At 41.2% G+C, this 21,639-nt stretch overlaps 1 protein-coding gene across 1 annotated transcript in view; it reads left to right on the top strand.

Annotated features, from left to right (window-relative positions):
• Positions 1-21,639, top strand: part of ACBD6 (acyl-CoA binding domain containing 6) — a 135,776-nt gene that overhangs the window by 4,828 nt on the left and 109,309 nt on the right. Inside the window, exons 2-3 of the mRNA XM_074962188.1 lie at positions 7,712-7,776; positions 8,431-8,527. Coding sequence (XP_074818289.1) covers positions 7,712-7,776; positions 8,431-8,527 — 162 coding nt within the window. The remainder of the gene's footprint in view (positions 1-7,711; positions 7,777-8,430; positions 8,528-21,639) is intronic.

Genomic DNA, 21,639 nt, shown 5'->3' with positions numbered 1-21,639 from the left:
GAGTGGCTGGTGCGCCTGGCCTGGGGGCTTCCTTAGCTGCCCCTGAGCCAGGTGCACCGGCTGCTGCAGAAGTCATGAAGGTCACGGAAAGTCACGGAATCCATGACTTCCATGACAAACTCACAGCCTTATTCATGAGTGATCAGACTCAATGAAAGAGCTGCAGTATTTGAAGAAGGCTCTCCTAATAGCTATCTAAATGAGGGGGTGGTCAGACAGAGTTCAAGTGTTAAAATCCTGCACTCGTAGAAAAACAGAGCTCACATTGATTGGTGCAGGAAATGCATAATTCTGTGTTTTTTATGTGACTTTTCCATGTGATGATTTTTCAGGACTAGTAGAACATGATTAAACCAGAAGTTTGTACTGAAAATAGATTTTGATTTTTTTTTTTTTTTTGGCTTATAGTTTACTGTAACACTACTGTTGTGCTGGGTCTGGGTCATTTATGAGTGACATTATTCTCTCTGATCTAATGGGGAACACCATGTCACCTCCTGATCCCTCCTTGGCATTCAGGGCTTAGGACCCTTACTAATTGGCCCCTGAAGCTGATGCTTCTCCTGACCATCCCAGTATTTGCTAATTTGCAACCCTCACTGATTTGAATTTAGGCCCACCCCACAAGTTAGTGCAGATTAGTGAGGTTTTTCTTCAGCTGCCCTTTCAGTGCAGGACAAACCACATGAAGGAATTCCATTTCTGCTTAAGAAATTGTGTTCACTTGGTCAGCTGATTGCATACAGATGGTCCCAGTTTCGTCCAAGTCTACATTCAAAGCTGTACAATCAAATTCTGGAGCTAGGGTCCAAGTTTGACTAGCCTAAAAGAATTTATGATTTGGTGGGAAATAACCTGCAGTCTGGATATCAATTGCTTTACAATCTACTTCAGTTGTTGAGTAATGTAACGAAAACAAACTACAGACCATGATTGTTTGACATGAACTGGAGCTTCTCAAGCTTTTTCATGACATGGACCATAGCTTAATAGAGACTCTCATGGATTCCTCCCCTCCCGTTCAAAATTGCATGGATCATCTCCCCATAATTTACGATCACAGAACATCGCTATGGCAAGTACAAAAATTGCTTGCATTGAAAAGTGATATTAGGGAAGTATTTAATGTATTCTGGCTGTCTTTTAATGCAGATTATCAACTTGAAACAAGGAGGGCCCAGCACCAAGTGACCAGTCAGCCCTCAATGGACAACCGTATAGGAACCTCTGACTTGAAATAATATTTGGAGCTCATGTCTTTCTGCTAGCTTTGTAGAAGAAGCTTTCTTAGCTTTCAACTGTAGGGACAAGAGGGCTGAATCTTTCACAAATGCTTTTCTCCCTATTATTTGTCAGGAATTTGAGTTAAACATTCTAACTAAAAATCCTTCCATTCTCGACTGCTCTGGTTTCAGTCTCATGTAATGTCAGAATCCCACTAGTTCTTCAATTTTTCAGGGAGTTGTACAGCAAAATGTGAGAAGTAAAGAGCTGATATTTTTAATGTAAAAAATCAAGCAGTGCCCACTTCCTCCTCACCCCCCCACCCCCTTCTTTATTTTTGGACAAAACTCTTGTAAGCCAACTTAATATATCATAAAAAAAGCAGAAAGGGCAAAACCACATTTTTTTTCTTTTGCAGTTTAAAGTACCGTTCCTATGTCTGTGTTGGCATAAGTAGTGCTGATGCTATTGCACAGCAGGGAGGAAAGCAATAAATGCCAAATTTAAAGAGGGGAAACTATTGTCAGGTTTTGAAGAGAGTCTTGGAAAACAATTACTAAAGTATTAGGAAAAGTACGTATCTTTCTTTCAAAGTTGTTGGCTGTTTTGTGTGCAATTGCGATATTGGGCTAGAGAATGGCCAGGTTGGAATGTTCTGTTTTGACGGTAGATCATATTTCATTTATGTTTTTCAATTTGTAAAAATGTACTCAGTGTCTTAGCATACAAGAGGAAATGTTTAAAACAAAATCTAAATCACAGTCTGCATAAAATAGGGCTGACAACAATTAAATGAAATTATATGCAACTCCCCATGAGGCAAAAACCTGTTTTTACAAAGTACCTTGCTCTGAAGGCCAGCTGAGAAACCCTGTGATTCAAACTGGTGACATTGACCATGAAACAGCAAAACAAATATTGTAGAAAACTTTTTTCATTTTTTTTTAAACCCCATTCCCGTTCTGTAAAAAAATCTAAATAAAATTACTGCAACTTCGACATCTAAGTTTTTTAAAAAGAGGCATGATTGATGATCGCAGATGCAGGATAAAATAACCTCTTAAGTTGAGGGATCATTAGCTGATCAAGCAGTTTAATTGGCTGAGCAGCAAGTGTTTTATAATAGTTTGATGGATGCAACTGGATTTTGCTTGACTAGCAATGTCTGACTAACAGGTTGTCATGATCTCCGAAAACTGAGTGCCCATGTTTACTCCATCAGGTTCATTTAAACATCCCAATCCCCTCATATTTCATTTTTGATGGAGTTTGCCCTGCGTTAGGGAGACTTACTATAACAATTGCTTTCAAGGGGGATTATTCCTATTTGCATCAGCACGGCTACTCTGACTTGGCCTCTGGTGTAGGAGTATGCCTTAGCTGGGAATCTGAGTTTGTGATATAGTCATTTATGAGTGATTAAAGAGTGGCTTTTTAATTGGAGTCCTGAAATGTTTAGTTACCAATGCAGGAACATTTAATCACTTTCTTTCCTTCCTTCCCCCCCCCCTTTTTTTTTAAGTCCATGTTTCATTCAATTGTTCATCAAAATGATGTTTAACCTTTGTGAAAATTCCTTGTTTGTATGCAGATACCAATAATAAGTGAGGTGGGCATCAACATTTTCCTGGCCTTTGGTGTCTTTATTCTCTAATGATAGGGTCTGTAAATCCAAATGTAATATTAATGGGTACATGTAAATTAATTACGGAGGCATAGACCAACATGTCTTTTGTTTACTACCTGCCATTCCTTATTCTATGCTCCCTGGTTCCTCTCAGGAAAAATTCTGCTTTTAATTCCTCCTGGACTAGGGTTCATTTGTGCCAGTCGGTCTCTCTTCCTCACCCAGACTGTGATCCTGTAGTTGCTCCGTGCATGGATCTCCTGTTACATTCTGGACGTGGAAGTGGACCAGCCAGTGTCCCAGGATGGAATAAGTTTTGGGAAATGCACACTATTCCCTTTGTGGGCAACCCTATTACTGAAAGGCAGCTGTTGGACTTTAGTCAAATAAAGGAGAAGAACTGCAAGTCTTCCTCAGCATTCCTTGTAGCTATGAATTAGGGCTGTTAAGCGATTAAAAAATTGCGATTAATTGCATTGTTAAACAATAATAGAATACCATTAATTTTAATAATTTTGGATGTTTTCTACATTTTCAAATGTATTGATTCTATTTATAACACAATACAAAGTGTATAGTGCTCACTTTATATTTATTTTTGATTACAAGTATTCTGCGCTGCAAAAAAACCCCAAAGAAATAGTATTTTTCAGTTCACCTAATACAAGTACTGTAGTGTAATCTCTTTATCATGAGAGTTGAACTTACGAATGTAGAATTATGTACAGAAAAAAATTGCATTAAAAAATAAAACCATGTAAAACTTTAGAGCCTACAAGTCCTCTCAGTCCCACATCTTGTTCAGCCAATCGCTCAGACAAACAAGTTGATTTACATTTGCAGGAGATAATACTGCCCACTTCTTGTTTTCACCTAAAAGTGAGAACGGGTGTTCTCATAGCACTGTTGTAGCCGGCATCGCAAGATATTTACATGCCAGATGCACTAAAAATTCGTATGTCCCTTCATGCTTCAACCACCATTCCAGAAGACAAGCGTCCATACTGATGACAGGTTCTGCCTGATAAGAATCCAAAGCAGTGCACACTGACACATGTTCATTTTCATAGAATCATAGACTATCAGGGTTGGAAGGGACCTCAGGAGGTCATCTAGTCCAACCCCCTGCTCAAAGCAGGACCGATCCCCAATTAAATCATCCCAGCCAGGGCTTTGTCAAGCCTGACTTAAAAACCTCTAAGGAAGGAGATTCCACCACCTCCCTTGGTAACGCATTCCAGTGTTTCACCACCCTCCTAGTGAAAAAGTTTTTCCTAATATCCCACTTAAACCTCCCCCACTGCAACTTGAGACCATTACTCCTTGTTCTGTCATCTGCTACCACTGAGAACAGTCTAGAGCCATCCTCTTTGGAACCCCCTTTCAGGTAGTTGAAAGCAGCTATCAAATCCTCCCTCATTCTTCTCTTCTGCAGACTAAACAATCCCAGTTCCCTCAGCCTCTTCTCATAAGTCATGTGTTTCAGTCCCCTAATCATTTTTGTTGCCCTCTGCTGGACACTTTCCAGTTTTTCCACATCCTTCTTGTAGTGTGGGGCCCAAAACTGGACACAGTACTCCAGATGAGGCCTCACCAGTGTCAAATAGAGGGGAACGATCGCGTCCCTCGATCTGCTGGCAATGCCCCTACTTATACATCCCAAAATGCCATTGGCCTTCTTGGCAACAAGGGCACACTGTTGACTCATATCCAGCTTCTCGTCCCCTGTAACCCCTAGGTCCTTTTCTGCAGAACTGCTGCCGAGCCATTCGGTCCCTAGTCTGTAGCGGTGCATTGGATTCTTCCGTCCTAAGTGCAGGACTCTGCACTTGTCCTTGTTGAACCTCATCAGATTTCTTTTGGCCCAATCCTCCAATTTGTCTAGGTCCCTCTGTATCCTATCCCTACCCTCCAGCGTATCTACCACTCCTCCCAGTTTAGTGTCATCCGCCAACTTGCTGAGGTGCAATCCACACCATCCTCCAGATCATTTATGAAGATATTGAACAAAACCAGCCCCAGGACCGACCCTTGGGGCACTCCACTTGATACCGGCTGCCAACTAGACATGGAGCCATTGATCACTACCTGTTGAGCCCGACAATCAAGCCAGCTTTCTATCCACCTTATAGTCCATTCATCCAGCCCATACTTCTTTAAGTTGCTGGAAAGAATACTGTGGGAGACCGTGTCAAAAGCTTTGCTAAAGTCAAGGAACAACACGTCCACTGCTTTCCCTTCATCCACAGAACCAGTTATCTTGTCATAGAAGGCAATTAGATTAGTCAGGCATTACTTGCCCTTGGTGAATCCATGCTAACTGTTCCTGATCACTTTCCTCTCGTCTAAGTGCTTCAGAATTGATTCCTTGAGGACCTGCTCCATGATTTTTCCAGGGACTGAGGTGAGGCTGACTAGCCTGTAGTTCCCAGGATCCTCCTCCTTCCCTTTTTTAAAGATGGGCACTACATTAGCCTTTTTCCAGTCGTTCGGGACTTCCCCCGATCATCATCTGTTTCGTCATGCCACCAGCAGAAGGCTGATTTTTCTCTTTTGGTGGTTTGGGTTCTATAGTTTCCTCATTAGAGTGTGCTCTGTTAAGACTTCTGAACGCATGCTCCACACCTCATCCCTCTCAGATTTCGGAAGGCACTTCAGATTCTTAAACCTTGGGTCGAGTGCTGTAGCTTTCTTTAGAAATCTCACATTGGTACCTTCTTTGCATTTTGTCCAATCTGCAGCGACAAGTGTTCTTAAAATGAACATGTGCTGAGTCATATAATATGAAGTATATGGCAGAATGTGGGTAAACCAGAGCAGGAGACCTACAATTCTTCCCCAAGGAGTTCAGTCACAAATTTAATTAATACGTTATTTTTTTTAGTGAGCATCATCGACGTGGAAGCATGTCCTCTGGAACGGTGGCCGAAGAATGAAGGGGCATACGAATGTTTAGCATATCTGGCACATAAATAACTTGCAATACCGGCTACAAAAGTCCCATGTGAATGTCTTTTCTCACTTTCTGGTGACATTGTAAATAAGAAGTGGGCAGCATTATCTCCCATAAATGTAAGCAAACTTGTTTGTCTTAGCGAATGGCTGAACAAGAAGTAGGACTGAGTGGACTTGCAGGCTCTAAAGTTTTGCATTGGTTGTTTTTGAGTGGTTATGTAACAAAAAAAAATCTACATTTGTAAGTTGCACTTTCACAATGAAGAGATTGCAATACAGTACTTGTAAGAGGTGAATTGAAAAATACCATTTATCATTTTACAGTGCAAATATTTGTAATAAAAATAATATAAAGTGAGCAGTGTACACTTTGTATTCTGTGTTGTATTCTGTGTTGTAATTGAAATTAATATATTTGAAAATGTGAAAAACATTCAAAATATTTAATAAATTTCAATTGGTATTCTGTTGTTTAACAGTGCGATTAAAACTGTGATTAATCACGATTCATTTTTTTGAGTTAATTGTGATTAATTGACAGCCTTACTATGAATACACCTTCATGTGTTTAAAAATATCCTGAATCTGATTCTCATTTACACTAAGGCCTCTTTACACCACTCTGGTATTGTTAAAGGGTCCTTAAATGTAATTGATGGCCACTACAAAGCCCCCTTTGTGCTACCAGATCAGTTTAAAAGGGTCTTTATGTAACGGCCTTCTGTGTCTACGTGTGGAGTCCACTACACGCCCTCTAGAATATGTTATCATCACTATCTATCTCATCTCTTTCAGGATTGTTTATTCACTTACCACCCCTAACTTATATTCCTTCTATGAACTGCAGTCCATTAACACCTCTTTTTTTTTTCTAGCCTCCTTTTTTTCTCTTGCCTCACTCTCCTGTAATGAATCCTTTGTTTCTACCTACAGCTCCATCCTCTACTCCACAATGTACTACTTTTCCTCTTTCTGACCAACTGGATCATCCCAGCCACCTCCAATCTTGACTCACTTCCCATTTCTGGTGTATCTGCTCTGGCTGCCATGTTCCTAGATGCCTCTGGAGGAAATCCAGAGATCATATGGACTTCTTCCACTTAAGTTTGTTCTCTTTGTATTCAGCTTGGCCATCAAAGGTTATTAAACATAGCCCACTTATTTAGTCGTTGTGCAGAAGGAGGCGCATTTCATCCTTAATGAACAATCATAATATGTGGTTTAGCTGTATACCTACATTCCCTAATATAAATGAGATTTTTCTTTAGTCTTGTTGAAGATGAGCTATACAGATGGGTAATATACATAGTCGGTGATCCTTTGAGGTTGAAGATGATCTCTTTCATGCGTTTTATTTTTCATGGGTCCTTTGGTAACTGAGGAGTCCAATTCTTGAGCCACAGGCTCGTTGGCAGACATTGCAGGTGGTGTTGGAAGACGGTTGGGTTGCGATTGCTGTGTGACCATTGTCTTTCCTTTCTTTTCTGGCTTTTTTCTGCCACTAGGATAAGGAAGGCGATTTTCCTCAAAAGTGGACCTTCTTTCTCTGACAAGTCTTTGAGTGAAAATCACTCTGCAGCATCACCTGCTGGGTAATACGTGCAGAAGAAATGATCTGCATATCAGAATTCCATCTCTGTATCCTGTACAGAAAATAACAGGAGGCCAATACACCAATAGCTGTGTGAGACTGTTAAAATAAAAAAAATTGGAGTTGAGAGGTTTGCCAGAAAGAGATGAGCCTAATAACTGTTAATCAGACAGGAGTATAAATTTGCTCTGAAATCAAGAGGTGTAATAAATCTGGATATTTGCTGCTATGAATTGGCTAACAAATTATAATGATAAATTAAACTTTATCCCTTTCTACCATTCATTGTAACAAAGGACATTTTTCTTCTTTAGGTCAAATTTGGAAACTGTAACACTACGAAGCCCAGTTTCTTTGATTTTGAAGGAAAGCAGAAATGGTAAGAGGAAATCTTTGCAATTCTTAACAATTTCTGATTTTATTTTATTTTATTTTTGGTCACATCTTTTAGATTGATTGAACTAGAACATTACTTTGCATGTATCTCTCTCTTATTCTCTCGGTTAATGATTAAAATAATCCTTTAGGGCAGTGGCTCTCAAACTTTTTTACTGGTGACCCCTTTCACATAGCAAGCCTCTGAGTGCAACTCCCCCTTTATAAATTAAAAACACTTTTTTCTATATTTAACACCACTATAAATGCTGGAGGCAAAGCAGGATATGGGGTGGAGGTTGACAGCTCGCAACCCCCCCCATGTAATAACCTCCCGACCCCCTGAGGGGTCCCGACCCCCGTTTGAGAACCCCTGCTTTATGGAATTCTTAAAATGGTGTTGCTGTTCTGCTAATTTACTGTTGTATTGGTTTAATCAGCAACAAATAAATATGAGTAGGTGAAGGAGTTTTTCTTTTTAAGCCTGACTAGAGGATTGATGGCATCAAAATTGCGTAAAAGATGTCTTTCCTTTGCCCAGAAGTAGGAAGGTAGGCTTGCATTAGGCCTGATCACTGTTTTATTGGTGACAATGAGTAAAAGACGGATGTATCAGTTCTACTGAGTGGGCCATTTGTGTTTTTTTTTTGTACCTCAGGGAAGCGTGGAAAGCGCTGGGAGATTCAAGTCCCCACCAGGCTATGCAAGAATACATTGCCACAGTGAAGAAACTGGATCCCAGTTGGAATCCTCAGGTAGGATAAATGGAAATAAATAACATGTAGAAATCAATTAAACACATTTTTATTGCACGTGTGAATATTTGCATCAGGTCTTCATCTAAAAGAGCTCCAGGAAAATTTAATTCACTGTACAGGAAACATAACTTATTAGACAGATGAGTTTTAAATAGTATTTCAGCCACCAGGTTTATTACTTTTCGGATATGTAAGGGTTTCATAGTCTGGTGTATAGGCATTGTCTCTTTTTAAGAGGACAGTTCTTTTAACAGGTATCTCTTTTAACTGGGCACCATTATAGCATCAAAATACAGTAGTCTCTACAGAGTGTTTGACTTAGAATTACAGGGAACTGTGAAACGTCTACATCCTTTTTATACACCTTTTAAAAATACCTACTTCAGGCATGTTGATTTTATGACAGTAGAAAATTTGTGGTTCTGTTGCTCCTCCACCTTAGGAAAGAGAGTTCTTGTCTGAGCACAAGACTTGGAACTAAGAACTTGAGTTGTAATTCTGGTTTTGAATCCTCCTGTGGCTTTAGGGTAGATGTGGAACTTCTGTGGCTCAGCTTCCCCATCTGTAAAATGGGGATACTAATGCTCCTCTGTCTCAGAAGCATGCTGTGAGAATTAGTTAATATTTGCAAAGTGTCTGGAGGATGAAAAGCATTATAGAGCATCTCTAGAAAAATAACTCTGAACTGTACAATCCCATTAACATACAAAAGTCAGTGATTTGCCATGCTCTGCCTTACATAAAATCTTGTCTAACCTAAAACATCCATGCAAAATAAGGAAAAAATCCAATAAATATCGATCAGTTAAAAGCCTGAATGAACAAAAACACCCTGCAGCTCAAGTAATATTCATAAAGTAGGAGGGGGAACCCTTTCTATATCCTTATGGATGCAATTGCTGTAATGCAGCTTCTGTTGATAAATAGAAATCTTTCCATTGAAATGTCATGGAGTGTGGCATGCTTGTCCTCTGCTGGTGGCCAGTTCTGATTTTTATGGTAGTTCTCTGCAGCAAGAATCTAGGACATGAGTTCAAGAATTGACTTTGTTTTTCAAAATGTCTAAAAATTGAACCACGCAGTAAATGAAGGAGCTGGAATTCTGGCACTATTTTTCCTGACAAAGAATGAGTGCGCCTGAGCATGACTGCTGCCCCCAGTATCCTGCGCTGCACATATCTATCCCTGTCACTCCTCAGTGGAAGGTGGATAAGCAGAAACCAGCATATGTTCTGGTCACGCTAATACAGCTGTTGGAGGTACTTTCATTGGTTGCAATATCTATGAGGTGAAGAATTTAAAGGGCACCGTCAAAAGTGCTAGACTTAAAAATGGACCTGTCTTGATTATGCCAATTCAGAGCTCTTTCCTTGAGGAGTCAATCATGACATTTTCTTTTGTGTTCTTTCAAAAGTAATTTTTAAAAAAGCATATGAATTCAGTACTGGGAAAGGGTGTTGAATGGATATCTCTGGAGTCTGAACTCCTCTGTTCACATAGAGAGCAGGCATTGTCCCCCATCCAACCCATTGACCGGAAAGGGGAATTCAGTCATCTACCTCATTTAATCTTGGTGCCTCTGGGACTGCTAATAGTGGTAGTGATTTTTGCATTGTGGATCCTCGTCCACTGGGAACTGAACTGAGATCAAAGCCCAATAATATATTGGTGAGACATTTTTTTAAAATTGTATTTGTAAATGTTGTGTGACTTTGAGAGTCCTGTCAGGAGAGAAACTGGCTTGGTCTGTATATTGGTTCAAAGCATTAGTGCACAGGCTTGTTTACTGAGAGTTTCACACTCATCCATGCATTCTTCTTTTACCTGCTTTTCTTTTTTATTTTATGTTTTCAGTCATAGAAATGTTTATTTGAAGGGTTTGGGGAGCAATGATAGACTCTGAAAGGGAGCCACTCTTAAGGCAGGTAGGGCCCAAAATGTCTTACCTTGCCAGTTTCATCCAGGAGTGAATGCCTGTCTCCAGCAGATTTTAGTATCCTTACAGCTTTGAAACCACAAAAGGGAGTGGTTTGAGGCTATATCGGTTTCCTTTTCAATAGGTGTTTTGCTCTAACATTTCAGCAGATCTAAGTGTTTTAGACTCATATGTGTACCTGTGAATTCTTTCTCAAAACTTTAAAGATAATAAGCATTTTCTGTTTGCTTTCAGAACTCCAGGTATAATGATAATGAAAATGATGTAGGGATAATAATGTAAGTCTTCTGGCTTGATGTGCATTCCCCATAACTTAGACCCTTGAATTTCATATCCTGATTGTATCCCTTGCCTTGCAAACTGTCTGTGAGTGAGCCAGAAATCAGTTGAACAAGGTGGGAAGGTTCTGCTTTGGAGGAAGGTGGTCAAAAATAGAATGGGGAAGAGGAGAAAGTTGCTACGTTCTGCAGCATTTGTGCAGGGAGAGGGAGTTAAGAGGGAGAGAATTATTAATTAGTACGTTAAACAGCAACCTCTTGTCCCCATGGTATTTTCCATTAATTGTCTATTGTTTAACCAAGTTAGTAATGGTACACAGGAGAACCAGTCCTCCCCTTCTCATATCTCTCTGGTGCTGATCTCATGCCATCTATACTCTGATTTTGTTGCACCAGATCCACCTTCCTGCAGCCACAAGAGGGAGCTCTGTTCATTATAATAACTAAGGTATATTTGTCATAGAAAGGTGATAAAATAATAAAGTCTTCAAATTTTAAATTGAATTTTAAAAAAAGATTTGTGTGTACAATAGTAGGTTCTTAGTCACTGTCTCTTTCCTCCTTATGTGATCAGCTGCTAGGCCGTGTCTCTTAGGTTTTCTTCCATTATAAGTAGATTGTGAATAAGAAACAATAATTGTGTGTGTCTGATGGGCTTTAAGAGAAAATATAGGGTCTCTTATTAGGAATATGAAAAGTTTAGCTGTCAACATTAATTAAATTTGCCAGCATTTTTTAAAAAAAATAGAGAGCTATCAGGTTTTAAACTTCCCTTCAGAGTCCATTCCACAGCTTAATATGTTTCATTATCAGAAAGCTTTTTTGATGTTCACATATATTTTCCCTTTAAATTTTCATAAAAACATTTTAAAAAATGTGCTAACCTTAGTTCTCAAGGGTTTTATGATGCCATCACAAAAATTGCTTTCAGATTTAAAACTAAAAGCTTGTTTTAAAATAAATAAATAAAAAAATACAGTAGAGGAATTCAGAGATTGTACAGTCCCCAGTTACACAGTGGTATGGGGTGGAGCATGGAGGAGTGACAGAGGGGTCCCTTTTTGTGCCAATGCAGTCAATTATATTGTGTACATCTCTTCAACTGACTAGGCTTTATAAGGGATTATTTATTCCCTGGAAATCTGCAATGCATAGAGGTACAGACCACAATCTGTGTGCCACTGCCCACAAGCAAAGTTAGGGTGCCTGCTGGGTTAATTGCTTCTCATACCAAGATGAATAGCAGCACGCTAAGTGCTTGGCACACAGTTCATGCAATAAAAATAAATAATATAAACAACTCCATTTCTTTTAGCTCTTTCTTCAGTTCAGATCTTCCATTTGCCTCCATTGGCTGAAACTTTGGCACTTTATGACTCTAAATTCTCCTTCTTCCCATTCTTATGTTGCAAATCTGTCTGTTGCCATCACTGCAGCTCTTCGCACATACAGCATAGAGCAGAGGTAGGCAAACTACGGCCCGTCCTGCCTGGCCCCTGAGCTCCCAACCGGGGAGGCTAGCTTCCGGCCCCTCTCCTGCTGTTCCCTCTCCCCCGCAGCCTCAGCGCACTGAGCTGCCAGCGCTCTGGCCCGCTGCTCCTGCCAGGCGGCGTGGCTGGTTCCGGTATGGTAAGGGGGTGGGGAGCAGGGGGTCCTGGGGGGCAGTCAGGGAGCAGGGGGCTGTTGGATGGGATGGAGGTTTGGGGGGGGCAGTCAGGGGATGGGGAGCAGGGGGAGTTGGATAGGGGGTCGAGGGGCAGGGGGTCCTGGGAGGGGGCAGTCAGGAGTCAAGGAGCAGGGGGGTTAGATTGGTCGGGACTTCTGAGGGGGGCAGGAAGTGGGAGGGGGTGGATAGGGGGCCGGGGCCAGGCTGTTTGGGGAGGCACACCCTTCCCTATCTGGCCCTCCATACAGTTGCGCAACCCCGATGTGGCCCTCAGGCCAGAAAGTTTGCCCACCCCTGACATAGACTCAGTTTCATCTTTGCTAAATCCTCCTGCAAGCCTGCCTGCCTTCTTGCCTCAACTATTTAAGTTCCTTTCTGTGTGACCTCAAGTCTCCAGCAACAGGAAGCATGATCACCTCTCCCTCTGCAGGATCTGTGTCTGAACTGAGAGTAGTATTTATCTGGCTTGGGTTTTGCAACATGGAAATGAAACATTTGAAGGGGAAATGTAAACCACAAGTGAAACATAAAACACATTTGCCCTTGTAGTGGAGACCTTCCACTTGACCACACATATTGCCAGTTTTTTTACATCACTTGTGGTTTACTAGCTTGTGAATAAAATTTTACCCATAATGCGAAACTTAGAATTCCTCCTGTGTAATAAGGAATAAAGTCATCAAAGTCCAGGGAAATGTCTGCACACCGATCAGGCAAAGCAAGAAGATAGCTCTTGGTTCCAGAGGAGCCCAGGATTCCCAAATCTTGGTGAGACTAGATTAGTATCCCCCCTTCCTGAGCCCTCCTGGGTCTTGAAAATTTCAGTGCTGAGATTTTCAGGGAATAAATGTGCATGTATATTCAAACTGCTGGTCTGTGCTGTTTTTAAACTCTTTCGATGCACTCTGTGATGACTAAATGATGTCAATAAAGCACTACTAGTGCTGTGTTGTTAGTGAGCAAGTGCAGAGCACAGAATTGAAAGCAGCCACCAGAGGATGACTGAAGAGAATAAACAACCCTTCTGGTAAAAACAGAACAAGCTTGAAAGCAAATGAAGTTGCAGGAATAATATATTGTTGCTACAAGCACAGAGTAGACCTGTAAAACAGAGAACTTGTATGGAATGAATGTTAATTTGGTTGAACTCTGTTTCTGCGGAATGGCTGCAGAGGGCAGTATTTCATAACACAGCCGCCAACTACTAGAGTGTTCATGGGTTTCAATGTGTTCTGTTACTATTCAAATAGCCTTTCTTCACCACATTTAAAATGTTGTTCTTCGCTTGCTTGTACCTAAACGTGTGTAAGAGAGAATTCACAATTCAAGGATATTGTGAAAGTCTGGAGAATCTCTTTCTTAACCATTAAAAAATGGGCTACACTGTGAATCTAGATTCTGCAGGAGGAGCTGGATATTATTGATGTAATCTCAGGAAATATTCTAGTAACAAATGATACAGCTTGTTTTAAATTGGTTAGTGTTTCATATTTATTAGACGTTGGTCCGAACGAAAACTCCAGCCCCAAACTTAGAACCTCTATAATGACCCAAACCAAAACTCTGTATCCCAAATATTCCAACACTTGGGGTTTGAAATCCAGATCTGAATGTTATAAAGCTTGGTTTTGGTGCTCAAATGTGGCCTGTTAGAAGAGTTTTGAGCAACAAATTCTGACTGAGTTTCAGATTTAAGGTTTTATATTGGGCCCCTGTCTAACAGTTTATTTACAAATGGGTAAATCAGGCTAATGTTATCCTTCTGAATCTGCAAATTTCTAACTTGGTATCCTAGATAGAGAGCACTTTTGTATTGGAAGAATTTAAGTAAATAACTTAAGTAAATTTTATTGAAAAAGCTGTGGCCCATAAACAGTATCAGAGCACCCATCATGCCTTTCCAGTTTGTCTATCACTCAAACCCTTCACGTCCTTACCATCATGTCCCGCCCCGATACAAAATGGCTGGACCTCCTGCCACCTCTGGAGGGTGAGGAGCCCTGGTGGGCCAGCCTATACTCCACCCTGGTTCTGAGCCCACCGGGGATATCAGTTGGCGGCTCCTTCGTGGGGCCGTGAGCACAGGCGTGTACTTGGCGGGGTTCACCCCATCCCAGACACTGCCCCTTTTGCGGCGTGAGGGAAACCCTGGTGCACACATACTTGGAGTGTGCCAGGCTGCAGCACCTATTCCGGCTCCTCATGAATATTTTGTTACGTTTTTGGTTGCACTTTTCCCCTCACCTCCTTATCTATGCATGCCCTATCTGTGGCCCCACAAAGTCACGGGACCTCCTCCTGGTCAACCTCCTCCTGGCCCTGGCTAAAGTGGCCATCTATAAAACCAGGGTGAGGAGGTTGGCCGATGGAGTCTCCTATGACTGTGGGGCCTATTTCCGATCCTCGGTCTGTTCACGTATCTGGGCAGAGTTCCTCTGGGCCGCGTCCACTGACTCCCTTGACGCCTTTGAGGAGCAGTGGGCGCTGTCCGGGGTTCTCTGCTTGGTGTCCCTGTCTGGTTCCCTTCGTTTGACCCTTTGACCACACTCCTGGAAAAAAAAAAAAATCACTCAAACAGATGTCACCATCTTAATCTGGCCAAGCAGCCACAGTTTGCAGTCAGCAGTGAGAAGCAGAGTGGTTTGGGAAGGATTACAATGGGGGTGGGGAGAGTAGGGGAAAGATTTCTTAGGTCTGTGCCTAATGTGAAAATACCATTGATTACGTTCGTCCTATATGTTTGTTTTTCTGGGATGTGAATATCTCTTGTTTATGGTTTACCATCCAACAGGAAAAACTAGCTCCCTTCAGTAAACTAAGCTACTTCTAGCATTCCATGCATGTAAAGCCTTTGAAAAATAGCAAGCCTGTGGGGCTTTTTAAATTAATGATCCAATTGAAATGTCAGAATTTGGTCTGACATCCTTTGGTTAGCTCACCTGTTTATGCCTTGCTGTTGTGGAACATATATATGTGGGGTTCCCTTGTCACTCAGATCCCTGCAAATCCTTTAATTAAGGATGGAGTTTCTGATGCAGTTCTGAACTGCTTGGATTTTGTTTTTTAGTGTGTTAGCTCTTTGTGTTTAATTCACTTTTTTATGGTAATGCCTGCTTTTGTATTTTTATCTGAAAATTAAATCAATACTTCATAAAATATCAAAATCTGTTACTGCGGTATTGCAAAAACACATACACTGTTAATAGGAAAATACATAATAGATGCTTTTTAAAGTTAAATAACTTATATTAATGCTAAAACCCCTCTTAAAAACTGACTGTAATTTTTAGAAGTTTGCTTTAATTGGTAACTGGGGGTGGAGGTGAGGGGAAGCACCATAAACTACCAAAAAACTTACTATATTCGCCATCACCACCCTGTATGATCTCATTTTTAGCCATCTTGTAATGTGTTTTAAATTTACATCTGAACTGATATGTGGCAAATTTCATCCCAATGTAAATTAAAATGGCTGAGTTATGAATCCTTCAAAAAAGTGTTTATAATGGAATATAGCAGCTGACTTGCAAATGTGGTATTAAAACTGGTACTGCAGTGCCAGCCCACACCAGACTTCATAGTGCTGGCAGTTTGACAAGCTGATTCATGTTTAGGGTTTTGCTCCTGTTCTCCAGTGTTCAAGCAGATTTTCAGACTGGTATTTTTGTGGTTCAGCACCATGAATCCATTTGGTTGGATTATCTGCTGCAAGGCCCAAGACTTTAATATGCAGTGTGATTCTCCACCCTCACTATTTTTATGCCAGCTGGAAGAGGAGTGTTCATACCTCTGGTAGTTAAGGAAGAATGTTTCTGAAAGAGTGTGTGTGTGTGTGTGTGTGTGTGTGTGTGTGTGTGTGTGTGTGTGTGTAATTAGAGGAGTAAATCGAGGCTTCATCTTACAGGAATCTACAAAGTGGACACGATAGGGATGAAGTAAAGGGGGAGATCCTCACCACAGACCTCCCAGTTAATGTGCAGCAGCTCTTTGTCAGTGCACTGCTTTAGAACATTAGTAGACCTCATACTAACATTTCAGCTGGTGGGATGGAGATCTCATGACCCCCTGCAGCTACAGGTTCGGTAACCTTATGTGAGCTGGCTCTGCCCAGTGAGGAAGATGTCCATGGTTATTTTAGAATCCTAGCTGTGAAATTAGTTCCTTTTGGTTGTAAGCATAGTAGTGTATGTTACTCCAGACACTCCTGAAAATACTTTTCTTGGTGTTAAAGCAGTGTTTCTGGAGTGATTTGTGGGAGACCAAAAGAACTGTGATGTTGAATGTGACCCATTTTGTTTTACCCAACTGAGAACAATGCAGTTCATTAGATGTAAAGGTTAAGAATTTATGGACCTTTTACAATGTGACTGAAAATGTATTTTTAAAAAATTAACTCATACTGTTTCATAAGGCAACATAATACCACTTCACAAGTACTAGCTACTCACAACACCTGTGCAAGGAAGGGAGGTAAGTTATCAAGCCTACCTTAGTGATTGGGAAACTAAGGGAGATGCCACACAAAAGGAGCCCATGTTATCCCCAAGGTATTAGGCTGTTACACTAATGAAGGGTTCATATTGCTAAAGACTGAGGCCCTGGTACTGCTGCAGGGTCCCTGTATAACCGACTGGTGACTAAAATGCTAAATGTCTGATTTCAGCAATTGGCCAGAAATGTAACAGCTCCTGTAAAGATGAACCTTGTAACAGGGAATGTCTGAAATTACTTCCAGGTCTGAATAACTAAAAAACCCCTTAACTTTTTCTAAGTCATACTCATAAACAAAGCCGCTCACAGATACCATCAGTTGTCTGACTGGACCTTTCTTCATATATGTAACTGCATTTTGTTCATAATTTTCATCATGATAAAAGGATTAGTTTAAACCTCCACTCCTTTCATTATGTGGGAAGTATAATGTTACCCACATGAATTTAATTTAATTTAAAGTTTAATGGTACAATCTATACTTTTTTAACTTACAGGTCTTGAGAACATCCCTTTTTAAAACAAAATGTCTTCTGTCATATGCATGCTAATTTTAAAATAAACTAACACAGATTAGTGGCCACTTAATAATGGACAACAGAAGTCTTCATCCACTACTGTGAATGTAGGGATGTACCAATAAATGGAAGAGTTTAAAAAAAAAATAGTAGAATGGTTTGTCTTTGTAACAATGTCAGTGGGAAACAAACAGGCAATCATCCTTCATGAATCTGTAGTCTAAGATGGAGGTATCTAAGGTGCAGTACTAGGGCTGAATATGCATTGTTCTAGCATGTAGAAATATTGTTATATGCCATGTATCAGGGTGGATTTGATTTAAATCACTAGTCAGGAAGTCTTGATTTAATCATGGTTTTCTACATAAAAGTGCATTCTTGTTGGTTGTTATAACCTTAATACATATTCTTCACAACTCAGAGATAGATGTGGGTTTCATTTTTAAAAGGTACACACTATACATTTTTAAACAGTGATTTATTTTGAAAACTTTTCAGATTAGTTTTACAGCTATATCAGAAAATGAATGACTGTTTGGTTATTTCATTTACCAAAGGTAATTGAAGCAGATATTTATGAAGTCATTGGGAGGTGAACTATGTCCAATTCAACAGATTAATCACTAATATTTGGAGGATTTTCTTGCCATGCTGTATTAGGAGGAGAACATCACCAGACAGACATTTAAATTGTTTTATTTAACTAAAGCAACAATGTTAAGTATTCTGGATTTTTTTCTTCAACAGCAAACATACAATATTTTAACAAAACAAGCATATGTCCCTCGCTTCTCACATTTATCTCCAGACTTCTTCTCCTTGTCCAGATCTATTCCGCCCCCAACAATCGTCTATTCATTGAACTTTTTGAAACTTTGCACTTTTAGAGAGAGATAAGGGATTGACTCTGTGCACACAAATTTGAAGAGGGACAATAGAGTTGAGGTCTGTTATTTCTCACCTCTATGTATTATTTATTTATTTTAAAACGTTTTTGCTGTTAACAAGCTTGTTACCTCTGGAGACACAAATCCACAGTTTGAGAACTGCAAACCTAAGCATCTTTGATAGTATCTTCTAGACTGAGCCCTACTGGGTAGATAGAAAGATTAACCTAAATAATCTATACAGAAGCCTGTGGAACCCCATAAGATTGGGTCACTAATCCATGAACTATTGGAACTCATTTACAAAACTTTTCTTAAACATTACCTGAATATATTGTCTCATAATTAGAATTTATAATCCCTATTCCATGGTGAGATATCTTTGAGCTATAATGTACCTTAATTAAAACTATCTTTAGGGTTTTTTCCCACAAAAATCCGATTTAAATAGAAAAAAAAAATTTTTTTTTTTAAATCATTGATTTTTATCCACCCTGCCATGAATGCTGTATTTGTGGGGCTGTCAGCAGTGCTGTTCTAGGTGGCTTTCTTTTCCTGCAGCAGGCAGACATACTGACAAATGGCTGACAATTCTTGTCACTGGAACCACAATTTACAATGAAGCATAGAAACAAAATGCCAGACTTGGATAGGAGTTCCTGCTTCGCTGAAGTCTGGTTCTAACCCCAAACTCCATATACACAAGAGGACTTAAATGATGAGGTAGTGTCTTATACAGTAAATATAAACAAAACCGGAATTGGTTAGAGTATATTGCATGAATTTGTGGGCTGTTTTGTGTTGTCTTTTATTTTATGTCTCCATAGAAATTTATGGTCTGTCTTTTATTGCAGTCCTCTTTCAGGCTGTTTATTGAAATACAACACTGCCAGTTTGTAGCCTGCATTTTATAAAGGTGTGAATTCGGAAGCCAACCAGCAGTACAAACAGTGTCCAGATCAAGACTGCTGGAAACTTCCTTTGGTAAAATTCTGCTTCTGTATATTGGTTCTTTTAGTTTCCATGTTCTGAAACCAATGATAGGAGTCTAAGCCCTGGTCTACACTGCGAGGTTAGGTCGAATTTAGCCGCGTTCAGACGATTTTATAAGCAATGCTTCGACACAACCAACCCTGTTCCGTCGACCTAAAGGGCTCTTAAAATCGACTTCTGTACTCCTCCCTGGCGAGCGGAGTAGCGCTAAAATTGACCTTGCTGGGTCGAATTTGGGGTAGTGCAGACACAATTCGACGGAATTGGCCTCCGGGAACTATCCCAGAGTGCTCCAATGTGACCACTCTGGACAGCACTTTCAACTCTGATACACTAGGCAGGTACACAGGAAAAGCCCCGGGAAATTTTGAATTTCATTTCCTGTTTGGTCACCGTGGCATGCTCAGTAGCACAGGTGACCATGCAGTCCCCCCAGAATTGCAAACGAGCTCCAGCATGGGCCGAATGGGAGACACTGGATCTGATTGTTGTCTGGGGAGAAGAATCTGTGCAGGCCGAATTCTGATCAAAAAGAAGAAATGCTAATATACCAAAATTGCACAGGGCATGGTGGACAAGAGGCTACAACAGGGACACACAGCAGTTCTGTGTGAAAGTTAAGGAGCTCAGGCAGGCCTACCAAAAGACAAAGGAGGCAAACGGTTGCTCCAGGTCAGAGCCCCATACATGCCGCTTCTATGATCAGCTGTCTGGCATTCTGGGGGCGGGGGACCCTACCATTACCCCACCACTGTCCGTGGACACCTGCAAGGGGGGAGTCTTGTGCAACAGGGAGAAGGATTTTGTGGATGAGGAAGAGGAGGACAATGTGCAGCCGGCAAGCGGTGAATCCGTTCTCCCCGGCAGCCAGGACCTTTTCATCACCCTGGAGCCAATACCTGCTCAAGGTGGGATCCCGTACCCTGAAGCTGGAGAAGGCACCTCTGGTGAGTGCACATTTGTAACTACAGTACAGGGTTTAAAAGCAATTGTGTTTTAATGTTTGATTTGCCCTGAAGAATTGGGATGCATTCGCGGCCAGTACAGCTACTGGAAAAGTCTATTAATGTGTCTGGGGATCCTCCAGAGACATCTCCATGAAGCTCTCCTGGAGGTACTCTGAAAGCCTTTGAGAAGGTTTCTGGGGAGGGCTGCCTTATTTCGTCCTCCACAATAGGACATGTTACCGTGCCAAGCCAGTAGCAAGTAGTCTGGAATCATTGCAGCACAAAGCATGACAGCGAATGGTCCTAGGTTTTGGTTGCATTCAAGCAACATTTGGTCTATATCTTTCTGTGTTAGCCTCAGGAGAGTGATATCATTCATGGTCACCTGGTTGAAATAGGGAAATTTTTGTAAGAGAACAGTAAAAGTACCCCGTTCATGCTGGGCTGTTTGCGCTTGGCTAAAAGGGATCATCCTTGAGAATAGCCACGCGGAGCGGGGAGGGGTGAAGGGATCATCCCAGAGAATAGCCACGTGGTGGGGTGAGGAGAGGTGTGTGGTGCACATCCACCCAAAAACTGCAGCCCCTCCTTCTAAATGGCAAACCCAACCGGCATTGCTTGCTGTGGGAAAGGATGGCGTTGCAGTTTGAAACCATTCCCACATGTTATGAAGGCGGAAGAAGCCAACCCCGCATACCAAAAGGCTTACCATGGCTGCCTGGACACAAAATTCTGTTGCCCAGCCATGTGTAATGTGTCACCATACCGGCAGGTGCTCAATATAGAAGGCAAAATGCAACCTTGTACCTAAAGCACATGTGCTGTCTGCTGTGAATTGCTTGATTCACTGTGAAAGTGTCTCCCTTTTGTTCTCAGAAATGTATCATCTTAATTTTACTCTCCCTTTTTATTCCCCTGCTGGTGCAAATGTTTCTATGGTCCCCCTATCATCTCCGTCCGTGAGGTGATCACAGATTAGAAGGTGAAAAAAACGCACTCGCAAAGACGTTTTCTGAGCTCATGCAGTCCTCCCGCACTGATAGGACACAGCTGAATGCATGGAGGCATTCAGTGTCAGAGGCCAGGAAAGCATTAGGTGAGCACGATAAGAAGAGGCAGGAGGAGATGCTGAGGCTAATGGGGGAGCAAGTGGACATGCTGAGGCATCTGGAGCTGCAGGAAAGGTAATGAGCACAGACTGCCACTGCATCCACTGTATAACCGCCTGCTCTCCTCCCCAAGTTCCATGTCCTCCTCACCCAGACGTCCAAGAACGCTGGGTGCGGGGGAGGCTCCGGGCACCCAGCCACTTCACTCCAAAGGATGGCCAAGCAACAGAAGGCTTTCATTCAAACTGTTTTGATTTGTAGTGTGGCTACAATAAGCAATGTAG

The sequence above is a fragment of the Natator depressus genome, chromosome 8 (assembly GCF_965152275.1).
Source record: "Natator depressus isolate rNatDep1 chromosome 8, rNatDep2.hap1, whole genome shotgun sequence".
In the NCBI taxonomy this organism is placed as follows: domain Eukaryota; kingdom Metazoa; phylum Chordata; order Testudines; family Cheloniidae; genus Natator; species Natator depressus.
The sequence above is the reverse complement of the archived record's forward strand: the minus strand, read 5'-3'. Positions and strand labels throughout refer to the sequence as shown.